The following is a 12,846-nucleotide window of genomic DNA, read 5'->3' on the forward strand; positions in this document are numbered from 1 at the left end:
CATCACTTAGCGGTTCGTCAAAAGCGACCAATAGAATAAGTACTGGGCTTACAAAGAATAAGTCCTGGGGTCGATTTGCTTGACTAAAAGGCGGTGCTCCAGCATGGCCGCAGTCAAATGACTGAAACAAGTAAAAGAGAGTAAAAGAGTAATGGTAAATACAATAATACGTTTGAATGAAAATAATCATTGGATTATTCTATCGTACAGCTCCTAATGTTGGATGTATGATCCTCCACATGCAATAATCTTCCTTATGCACTGCTCCACTGAATTTGTCAAGCTGATGATATCCTCTCGTGTCATGCTTTGAGCAGGGGGCAACTTTACTTGAAAACTGGTAAATGTAACTCTTCAGGACACTCCATAGGTTCTCGATCAGGTTTAAGTAAGGGGAACATGGTGGCCACTCCATCAAACGACCTCCAGCAAAGCCTATTTGATGCAGATATTCCTTAGAATTCTTCACAGCATGAGATGGGGTATTATCTTGCATAAAGACCAGCTTTCTCTTGAATGAAAGTTTTTGCTTGTTAACCCTTTAGTATTTAAACCGGCCATATCCGGCCAAAATAGTTAATCTGTTTTATGTTCAAACTAACCAGATCCAGGCTCTCACACCTACCCTACAATGTTATTCTACATTAGGTAATTACACCATCAAGATCTTGAAGATATGAGATAATGCATGATTAATTCAAATTAATGGGAATCAATAGGCATTATGTTTGATTGAATAATCAGAACACTAAAGGGTTAAACCACGGCTGGAAATTGTCCTTTAAGAAGGTAACATATGTTTTTGATGTCATCTTGATGCCATCAGGAACTTTCCATGGCTTGACCATCGTACCACCAATGAGGTCAGCCCAACACTTGACGCCACCTCCCCACCCCCTGTTGGTATCTCAAACGATGAGGACAGTTCCTGCTGATTGATACCCAATCTTTACTCCAGCCATCTGTTGGTTTTTCTTTTTCCAAGCTCTGATAAGATGGTAGACTTCTCATTTGAGGTAAGATCACGTTTCTGACCCATAATGACATTTAAATTGGGCACCTGCCTAATAATTTGGAATAGCAGAAATGTTGCTGCTACATGATAATGGCTGCTGAGTATTGCCACCAGTCAGTGGGGAAACGGCTGATTTTGAATGAATATACATCTTTTTATTGAGAGAAGGTTGATTTGCCTAATAATGTGGGACACAGTATATATATATATATATATATATATATATATGTATGTATGTATATATTGAGTCATCCCTTAATTTGCTATTATTCTTGGTGCAAGTTTTGAAGGGTGTATGTGTTTGTGTGTGAGTACATGTGTGTGTATGTGTGTATGTGTGTGTGTGTGCACGTGTTACTGTCTTTTTGTTTTGACATTGTATGTTAGTTGTAAAAGCGTGTCATTATCATGCCTGTGATGTCCTTTCTTTCCAATCTTCTGTGAAAACATGTCTGGTCATGAGAAAATGTTACCTTACTTGGAAACAGGTGAGGGTTAGTGAACAGGAAGGGCAGCTGGCTGTAGAAAATCCACCTCAATGAACTCCGTCCAATCCATGTGAACATGGAAAAGCGGATGTTAAATTGAAGATGATGACACTTCAATTTATTATAATTATTATCATCATCATAAGATGTGTAATTGAGAGAAATAGAAGCTGAATTAAAAGCCTTTATAGTATTTAATTTATTTTCTTGTGAGTTCAAATCCCACCTGAGTTGACTTCCATCGGTTCAGAGTCAATGGTATGAAAACCAGACTTGTATTTTTCAGTCAATTATACCATTTCTGTGTGAGACTTGTTTTGTGCTTGGTGGAAAGAATTATATCATTTAATACTCTCTTTTAGTCTTTTACTTGTTTCAGTCATTTGACTGCGGCCATGCTGGAGCACCGCCTTTAGTCGAGCAAATCGACCCCGGGACTTATTCTTTGTAAGCCCAGTACTTATTCTATCGGTCTCTTTTGCCGAACCGCTAAGTGACGGGGACGTAAACACACCAGCATCTGTTGTCAAGCAATGCTAGGGGGACAAACACAGACACACAAACACACACACACACACACAGACAAACAAACACACACACGCATATATATATATATATATATATATATATACATATATACGACAGGCTTCTTTCAGTTTCCGTCTACCAAATCCACTCACAAGGCATTGGTCGGCCCGGGGCTATAGCAGAAAACACTTGCCCAAGATGCCACGCAGTGGGACTGAACCCGGAACCATGTGGTTGGTTAGCAAGCTACTTACCACACAGCCACTCCTGCACCTAATACTGTAGCTTTTATTATTATCAAATTGACAGAAATTCCAGAATACTGGACAGATTTAATTTCATTATTATTTAGTCATTAAAATAAGAACTGGTAATGAATATCTTCATCTGGTTGGACAACTTACCCAGACCAATGTAAATTTTCTGTGCCAGATGTGCCAGATGTGCCAATCATGTGCTGAGGCAGGAATGTCTGGCCTGCGCTTCAGTCACATTGGTCTTTTGCTAGCTGAAATATCTCATCTGCACAGGTCATGTCTACAGATAATACCATCAGTTTGCTAACTCAAATGGTTGATCCTGGACGTTGACGTTTTATTGTGTGTTATTTTGTTTGACATTGACTCAATAAGTTCATTTGTTGAAGTTGTTCAAATCCACCAAGCTGCACATTCCCATGATTTCAACTTACATGCTATTTAATTTAGCCCATGGCTGGGACCCTGACATGTACTACTCATCATCATTGTTCAACCATGGTTGAGACAATGGAATTTGCCATGCTATGCCAGACTTCACGGTCCATCATGGCATTATGGAGGTCCTGTTGCTGGATGCCTGTATCCCTGGAGATTACATCAGGGTAGGAGAGTGTGCGCCCTCTGGTATTGTGAGTAGATGGCTTCCAGAGGAGAAGAGTAGAAATTACCTCTTTTTCAGCTCTACAACAATGTCCAGCAAACTGGACTCTCTTACCTTTCACAAGAGATGACACAGGTGGTAGTTTCCCATATATTTGCATTTTGGTTGGATGGCGCTTCCACGAGAGTCTGGGTCAGACTAGACATGGGAACAAAACTGATTAAGAGGTGGTTCCACATTCTTCAAAATCTTGGGACTCCTGAATCAGGACTCCACTACTGGATGCAGTTTAGCCATACCCATAATAAATATACTTGATGACCTACAAAGATGACCTTTTATCATGTTTGAAAAAAATAAATCTCAGACTACATCATATTATGTAATTTTTTCTTTTGTAATAGTGTGATGTGGGTGAGATTTGGCTACTATTTCTACCTGGTTTAGCAAGACTGTAGATGTGTAGAGACATTCATGTTAGTTCATATTCATTTCTTTTATGAGTTTATACTGAAACTTCTGTTCTTGAAATATTTTCATCTAGACAGGGAAGTTATGAAACATCTCCACTTCTTGGACGATACTGTGGCCAGAATATACCTCAAATAATATTATCTCACAGCAACCATTTGCGAGTTACACTGGTAAAGAAATACTCACGAAGCGTAAAAGGTTTCAAAATTCTCTATGATTCATTGACAACAGGCAAGTATATATATATCATCATTTTAGATGTTGGATTAAGTGGTAAGAAAGGATCTTCGGATGCTAGGCCTCACTGGGGAAATGACTAGGGACTGGGAGATGTGGCGATTTGCTGTACTTGATAAGACAAGTGAAGCTAAGTAAAATCACTGTCATCCATAAATAGAAACTTGTCCTTTACAGGTGCTGTGTAAATCCACCCATGCCATGACATGTAAAACACATCCAGCACTCTCTGTAAAGTGGAAGGGCATCCAGCCATAGAAACCATGTCACAACAGACAATTGGAGTCTGGTCAGCTCACTGGCTGGTCAGATCTTGGGAAACCTATTTCTTTACTACCCACAAGGGGCTAAGCACAGAGAGGACAAACAAGGACAGACAGACAGATTGAGTCGATTATATCAATCCCAGGGCGTAACTGGTATTTATTTAATCGACCCTGAAAGGATGAAAGGCAAAGTTGACCTCGGCGGAATTTGAACTCAGAACTTAGTGGTAGACGAAATACTGCTAAGCATTTCACTCGGCGTGCTAATGATTCTACCAGCACGCCATCCTACCAGCACGGAAAATAGATATTTAACAATGATGATGATGTTAATGTATCAGTGACATCATCAGCATTATTTTAATGTTCCACGTTTTTTATGCTTGCATGGGTGAGATAGAATTTTCTTGGAGCAGGCCATAAGTGGAGGGTAGCAGATAAAAAGAAAATGTTAAATTGAATTTAATAGGTTTGTGTTTTTAATTAACTTGAGTCACAAAATCAAAAATTAAAATGAAACAGAAGTTAAAAAAGAAAACAAAATTCTGCTACAACTAAAGTGAATGTCATCCACATTGAAGGACTACAATAAATATTAACATTTTTAAAAGTAAAGAACTGCATTCATAATAATATAGATGCAAGCATGGCTGTGTGGTTAAGCAGTTTGCTTTGCAGCCGCATAGCTTTGGGTTCCGTCCCTTTGCACTATGCCTTGACCAAATATTTTCTAACATAGTCTCAGGCAAAACAGTAGCTTGTAGATGGATTTACTAGATGGAAACTGCAGAAGATCATCATTGTGATTGTCTCCCACCACCTGACGACTGCTATTTGTTTGTTTGTGAGCTTAGCTGTTTAGGAATAAGAAACTGATGGAATAAGTAAAGTTATAAGTATTTGGAGCAAATTGACTGACTAAAACCCTTCAAGTTGGTACTCCAGTATAGCTGCAGTCCAGTCACCGAAACAAGTAAAAGAATGAAAGAATTGTGAAGTAGTGTAATATGCACAATGAAATAGAATGTCATTTTTCCATCATTTTTTTCCATTTTAATGCATTCTTTCGCTATTATATAAGGGAAGTAACTCTCTAAAAATGTCTACGATGAGTCAACGATTTAAAAAAAAAATTTACCATCATTTTTTTTCCATTTTTAATGCATTTTTTTGCTATTTTTTGGCTATAACTCTCTAAAAATGCTTATATAGTTATTTCCCTTACAAACCCGAGCAACGCCGGGCGATACTGCTAGTTATATTATATGTTATATAAGTATTAACAACTTGGTTATTTTCTATTATTAAGCATTGTTATTGTGTTGCTATCTCCAGCTTTGAACAAGTAGACCAATAATATTTTAATAGGCCATGTGGTTAAAAAAAATTTGCTTTGCAGTCATTTGGTTCCAAGTTAGATTTCATTGTGTGCTGTCTTGGTAGATATCTTCTACCATAATCTTGGACAGACAATAAATCTTGTTAATAAAACTGGGTTTAAAGAATCTGCGAAAAAGCCTATTGAATGGAGTGTACTGATAAACTGTTGTCTCCTTTAACACCACAATATGGCCCTTGTGTGCACTTAACAGAATCCATTCAGTTTAAAGCATTCAGTCCAGATCTTCACTCTAAGGATAATTTCCTCTCATTCATCTTCCATTGCAACTCTTGCAAAAAAGGTTATGACTAAAATATATAAAGAAAAATAATTGATTAGACAGACATTGATAACAACAAATACAGTCTCTTAGATGTATTCTATTTATCCTTGTTTTGTATTTTTAAATGCAGTCACAGTGAACCATGTTGATTTTGGCAATTTCCAAACTTTAACATTGGTGATACCTGTGCTGGTGGCACATAAAAAGCACCATCTGAACGTGGCCGTTGCTAGCGCCGCCTCGACTGGCTTCTGTGCCGGTGGCACATAAAAAGCACCATCCGAACATGGCTGATGCCAGCGCCGCCTCGACTGGCTTCTGTGCCGGTGGCACATAAAAAGCACCATCCGAATGTGGCCGATGCCAGCGCCGCCTTGGCTGGCTTCCGTGCCGGTGGCATGTTAAAAGCACCAACCAATCATGGCCGATGCCAGACCCCACCTGGCACCTGTGCAGGTGGCACGTAAAAAGCACCCACTACACTCGCGGAGTGGTTGGCGTTAGGAAGGGCACCCAGCTGTAGAAACACTGCCAGATCAGACTGGAGCCTGGTGCAGCCCTGGCTTCCCAGACCCCAGTTGAACCGTCCACCCCGTGCTAGCGCGGAAAATGGACGTTAAACAATGATGATGATGATGATGTTGTGGAATACTCATTCATCAACAATTAACGTCCATTTTCCATGCTGGCATGGATTAGACGGTTCAACTGGGACTAGTAAGCTGGAGAGCTGCACCAGGCTCCAGTTGTCTGTTTTAGTTTGGTTTCTATGGCTGGATGCCCTTCCTAATGCCAACTACTTCACTGAGTGTACTAGGTGTCTTTTGCATGTCACTGGCATGGGTGCATCTCACATGTCACCTGCACCATTACCTTTTAGTTGTCACTGGCATTGGTGCCTTTTACGTGTCTCCAGCATTAGCAATCACCACGATTCATTTAGCTTGATTTGTCTTCTAAAGCACAGCAAATCGCCAGATGCCTTGGCAACTTGTCATTGCCTCCCTGAAGCTCAACAACCGAAGATCATATTTCATCACCTTGTCTCATGTCTTCCTGGGTGTACTCATTCCACGGGTTCCCTCCACAATTAGAGATCAGCACGTCTTTACACAGCTGTCTTCATCCATATGTATCACATAACCATACCAGCACAGTCTTCTCTCTTGCACACTACATCTGATGCCTCTTATACCCAATTTCTCTCTTAAAACACTTACATTCTGCTGCATAAGCACACTGACATTGCACATCTAGCAAAGCATACTGGCTTCATTTCTTTCAAGCATTTACATGTCCTCAGTAGTCACAGTTCATGTTTCACTGCCATGTAACATGGCTGTTCATACACAGGCATCATACAATTTGTTTTTCACTCTGAGGGAGAGGCTCTTTGTTACCAACAAAGTTAGAAGCTCTCTGAACTTTGCCCAGCCTGTTCTTATTTTAACACTTATGCTTTCAAAGCATCCTCCTCCACAGCTGACTTGGTTGCCTATCGACTATCTCCCCCACCCCCGAGGATTTGAAAAGGTCCATTTTCTGTAAATTCTCAGTGTTTATTGTACTTGCACATCTGTCACACACAAGAACTACTTTCTCTGTTAATCTTCCTGTGATACTGCCTTGCTTCTTATGTGCCCATAGCTTGTATGGAGTACACCTTACGGAGTTTCTACCTATATCTTTTCTATGTATTGAGCAGGGCCATCTCCCTGAAGGGATTTGTGATTTGTCTGTTTTCCTGCTTGCAAGGACTTTGGTCTTTGCTAGATTAACTCTTAGGCCCTTTGATTCCAGACCTTTCTTCAACACCTGAAACTTTTCTAGTTCTGGTAGTGATTCAGCTATAAGGACAAGGTCAGCAGCATAAAAGAGCTCCCAAGGGCAATCATTCTTAAATTCCTCTGTTATGGCATGGAGGACTAATTTTGATGTAAGTGCTGGATTGGTAATAATACCACAATACTATAGTTTGGTTTTTAAGGCCTGTGCATTTTAGATATTTAAAAAAATCTATTTTTGGTTCATTAATTTAAGAATGTTTGTCTTCAGTTAACTGTTGGATATTCACTTGAGTAGTCAGTAATTTTTTCTCCACGACCATTACTATTTAGAGTCTGTTGCAAAGGCACTTAATTTTCAAATAGCTCTTTCTTACTGTCCATAATACACATAGAAGGTTAAGATGAAAGATGAACTTACTGCTGTGACAACAGTAAAATTGAGAAGTGTTTTGTTAAGGATTATTACAATGGCATTAACTACTAATGGTGGGAATGATGTATTATGCTTCAGTTTTCTATTTATAATTTTTTTTTTCTCTTTTACTTGTTTCAGTCATTTGACTGTGGCCATGCTGGAGCACCGCCTTTAATCGAGCAATTCGACCCTGGGACTTATTCTTTTGTAAGCCCAGTACTTATTCTATCGGTCTCTTTTTGCCGAACCGCTAAGTAACGGGGACATAAACACACCAGCATCGGTTGTCAAGCAATGCTAGGGGGACAAACACAGACAAACAAACACACACACGCATATATATATATATATATATATATACATATATACGACGGGCTTCTTTCAGTTTCCGTCTACCAAATCCACTCACAAGGTTTTGGCCGGCCCGAGGCTATAGTAGAAGACACTTGCCCAAGGTGCCACGCAGTGGGACTGAACCCGGAACCATGTGGTTGGTAAACAAGCTACTTACCACACAGCCACTCCTGTGCCAATTCAGATTATTCTATTATAGACAAATTATATGATCTCTTTCTCTTTATAAACACTAACGTTGGTAATATTCTCAAAACTGAACTCCACCATGTTGAAATATCTAACATAACTACTATTTAATTGATTATTTGCTTGCAGGATGTGGTGGAGAACTTTATGCAGAGTCTGCTACCATTGAATCCCCTCATTACCCGCTTAATTATTACCACCAAGCAGAATGCTTGTGGAATATAAGAGTTGCTGCTGGAAGTCGTCTCATACTTGTCTTCCTTGACTTCCAGTTAGAGAATTCTTGTATATATGATTATTTAGAGGTAAGTAATGACATATAGAGAGAATACCAAACTCATTCCCTATGGATACTGTATTTATTACAACGAGTGGCTTGTAAACGTATCTAACGAGCGAAAGCGAGTTAGATACGTTTACAAGCCACTCATTGTAATAAATACGGTATCCATAGGGAATGAGTTTGGTATTTTATTTATTACACACGAATAAACGACCATATTTTATTAACCCAATAACTAAATTCTTCACGTTTAGTTGTAACTTATGAATGACAAAAGTAGTGCCGTCACCGTGACCTTGGGTCATCACCATAAATTGACCAATCAGAAGCAGCGCTGTCACCATGACCTCGGGTCATCACCATTGATTGACCAATCAGAAGCAGCGCTCGCAGTATCTAACATATGTTAGATACCAAAAATATCTCAAAGTATTCTCACTCACATGTGTGTAATAACATCATTGTTGTCATAGTTTCTACATCCATTTTCACTGCTTTCATGGATTTTCCAGCGCAGCCTTTTGCCATTTGTTGCTGTCTTTTGTCATCTTCTTCCTAATGTTTATCTTGAAATCATCTTTCACCATTTCTTCAGTCTACCTCTTCAACAGTTTTCTTTTACTTGAATTGCTTGGCATTTCTTTGCCCAAATATCTTCCTACGTAAAAAGCACCCACTACACTCGCAGAGTGGTTGGCGTTAGGAAGGGCATCCAGCTGTAGAAACACTGCCAGATCAGACTGGAGCCTGGTGCAGCCCCTGGCTTTTCAGACCCCGGTCGAACCGTCCAACCCGTGCTAGCGCGGAAAATGGACGTTAAACGAAGATGATGATGATGATGATATGTATTACAAATCTGTATCAGCACAATTCTCTCTTTTGTACCTTACATCTGATGCCTCATACCCAGTTTTCCTTTCAGCTTATTTGAACTCTGTTGTTTATGTACACTAACATAATACACCGAGCAGAACAGGCTCACCTCATTTTTTTTCTTAACCTTCACACATCATCATGGTCATTATGCATGTTTTGCTACCATGTAACTTCATGTTACTTACACAAGCATCATATAATTTACTTTTCACTTGGAGAGAGAACTTCTTTATTGCCAGCAAAGGTAATAACTTCCACTCTACTCATACTCTGGTTACTATACTATTAGCTTTCACAGCTAATTAGCTCACCTAGGTAACAGAAGATATCAACTACTTTTATCGAGACTTCTGGACATTTAACAAATTTATTTTATAGGTATGTTGCTGCTAACTACTCATGTGCATCTGCTTCTCTTTCAGTCTGTGTTTGATTCTAATCTACCCCTTACACACCCATTATTTGCATTAGGAATTTGTATAGAATTCAAGCTTCCACTTTTTCTGCACAGCTAAGAAATAGCCATGTTTATTTATTTCTTTACTGTCCACAAGGGGCTAAACTTAGAGGTGACAAACAAGGACAGACAAAGGGATTAAGTCGATTACATCGACCCCAGTGCGAAACTGGTACTTTATTTATCGACCCCGAAAGGATGAAAGGCAAAGTCGACCTCGGCGGAATTTGAACTCAGAACGTAGCAGCAGACGAAATACCTATTTCTCTATTACCCACAAAGGGCTAAACACAGAGGTGACAAACAAGGACAGACAAAGGGATTAAGCTGATTACATCGACCCCAGTGCGAAACTGGTACTTTATTTATCGACTCCGAAAGGATGAAAGGCAAAGTCAACCTCGGCAGAATTTCGACTTTGCCTTTCATCCTTTCGGGGTCGATAAATAAAGTACCAGTTTCACAGTGGGGTCGATGTAATCGACTTAATCCCTTTGTCTGTCCTTGTTTGTCACCTCTAAGTTTAGCCCCTTGTGGGCAGTAAAGAAATAAATAAACATGGCTATTTCTTAGCAGGAAAAAAGGCAGAATTCTTGCCATTCTTATTGTCAGTCAACTAAAACTTATGATTCTAAGGTTTCCTTCCATCTTTGGAAAATTTTCTCTGATTCTTTCATGGACTCAGCTATGAGAACTAGGTTGTTGGCATACAGGCAGTCAGTCTTAAACTCTTCTGTTATGGATGTCACTGCTCTCTAGATTCTTCACTGGAAGTTATTTGTAATACTCATTTTATTGATGGTATGCAAGAACCTTGCAAGCCATTCATCTACACTGAGTTTTCTTAGTGACAGTTAAACTGCAGAGCATTGTTCTCTTTCTAAGGCCTTTTCCAGGTCAAAGAATTTTAGTTTATAGTGGCTTTCTCTTTGCTGTAGACCCTTCTTTTGGAAGAAGTGGTTACATGTTCTGGTACCTCCCAAACAACAAATCATTTTAGCTAATTTTGTTCCAAATTACTTTGTGCTATAACGCTTTTTGCTATCCTTTCTGCTACTATTTTTGAATCTATTTTTTTCAGCAGTTACATTGTGGAAGAGCTATTGTAACCATCTAAAGACACATGGAAAATGTTGAATTCAATTTTCATTGATTTTGCAGTGTGTCAGATTCAGATATAAAATGAATGAAAAATCTTAATTATAACAATTTTTGTGTTATTTGAAGTGGTTAAAATGGCTCTCCCACAATGTAAATGCTTCAGTTTTAACACCTCTGGTCAAGTCATATGCTTGACAAGTACAACTCTGAAGATATTTTTTACCCGATCTGTTATAATTTAGTTATGATTAGTTACAATGTCAAGAAGACCCAATACCATTCCTGATGATACACTGTGATGAGTGTATATCTCTTTACTCTTTTACTTGTTTCAGTCATTTGACTGCGGCCATGCTGGAGCACCGCCTTTAGTCGAGCAAATCGACCCCGGGACTTATTCTTTGTAAGCCCAGTACTTATTCTATCGGTCTCTTTTGCTGAACCGCTAAGTGACGGGGACGTAAACACACCAGCATCGGTTGTCAAGCAATGCTAGAGGGACAAACACAGACACACAAACATATACACACACACATATGTATATATACATATATACGACAGGCTTCTTTCAGTTTCTGTCTACCAAATCCACTTACAAAGCATTGGTCAGCCCGGGGCTATAGTAGAAGACACTTGCCCAAGATGTCACGCAGTGGGACTGAACCCGGAACCATGTGGTTGGTTAGCAAGCTACTTACCACACAGCCACTCCTATGTTTGTAATTTATGTTCAGCCATTCTTCCTGTTCAATTGTCATTGAACTGCTGCCATGCTGGGGCATCACCTTGAAGGGTTTAGTTGAACAAATTGATCCCAGTATTTAGTACTTCTTTTTTTTAAAGTTTAATACTTATCCTATCGGTCTCTTTTTGTCAAACTAAGTTATAGGGACATAAGCAAACCAACACACGTTGTCCAGTGGTGCTGGGATACACACACACACACACACATGCACACATACACACATGTATGTGTGCATATATACACATACACAAAATGGGTTTCTTTCAGTTTCTGTCCACCAAATTTGCTCACAAGATTTTGATCGGTCTGGGGCTATAGTGCTAGACACTTGTCCAAGGCTCCATGTAGTGGGACTGAACCTGAGACCATGTGGTTGGGAAGTAAACTTCTAACTACCCAGCCATGCTTGTCCCTACCCAGCCACAATTCAGATTTAGAAATTTAATGGGTCATTTTAAAATTTTTTTGTTTCATTTCTTTTATTTTTAGGTTCGGGACACAAACCAGTATGGTGTCAGTCTTGGAAAATTTTGTGGTATGCAAAAACCTCCAACCCTGACCTCGCTATCGAATCGATTATTTATCAAATTCAGAACTGATGGATCTGTCTCTTATCGTGGTTTTAAATTCAGCTACAACACTGGTAAACTTCCTTATATTATATTTATCATATTTGTTTAATGATGTTGACAAAGTGAAGATGAAAGTGTTGCAAAATTTTCTTTTGAATTAGTTTTAGCAGGGACTAGCAATGCCTGGGTGTTATGACCTACAGCCACATTGTATTATTTGCTCCTTCCTTTTGGGCAGAATCGGCACCACTGATATACAGTTAATAGTGTAATGGAAGTTATTGTTTGTTTAAAAGTGAAGTGGGAGGGTACGGCTTGCATGGGTTTTCATGAAAGTGATTTCTGTTCTTAACCCTTTCGTTACCGTATTTATTTTGAGATGTTCTGTGTTTCTTCCAATTACTTTAAATATAACAAAGAATTTAGTAAAATAACTTATTTATCATTAAGCTAGTATTAGGAACATAAATTGTGATTAAGGTTTGGTGGAAGATTTTAATTCAAAACTTATGAAAACAAGACATTTGTATTATA

At 39.0% G+C, this 12,846-nt stretch overlaps 1 protein-coding gene across 1 annotated transcript in view; it reads left to right on the forward strand.

Annotated features, from left to right (window-relative positions):
- Positions 1–12,846, forward strand: part of LOC115210606 (cubilin-like) — a 267,655-nt gene that overhangs the window by 99,353 nt on the left and 155,456 nt on the right. Inside the window, exons 27-29 of the mRNA XM_036502575.1 lie at positions 3,437–3,597; positions 8,408–8,583; positions 12,230–12,383. Of these exons, the coding sequence (XP_036358468.1) occupies positions 3,437–3,597; positions 8,408–8,583; positions 12,230–12,383 (491 nt within the window). The remainder of the gene's footprint in view (positions 1–3,436; positions 3,598–8,407; positions 8,584–12,229; positions 12,384–12,846) is intronic.

The sequence above is a fragment of the Octopus sinensis genome, linkage group LG4 (assembly GCF_006345805.1).
Source record: "Octopus sinensis linkage group LG4, ASM634580v1, whole genome shotgun sequence".
In the NCBI taxonomy this organism is placed as follows: Eukaryota; Metazoa; Mollusca; class Cephalopoda; order Octopoda; family Octopodidae; genus Octopus; species Octopus sinensis.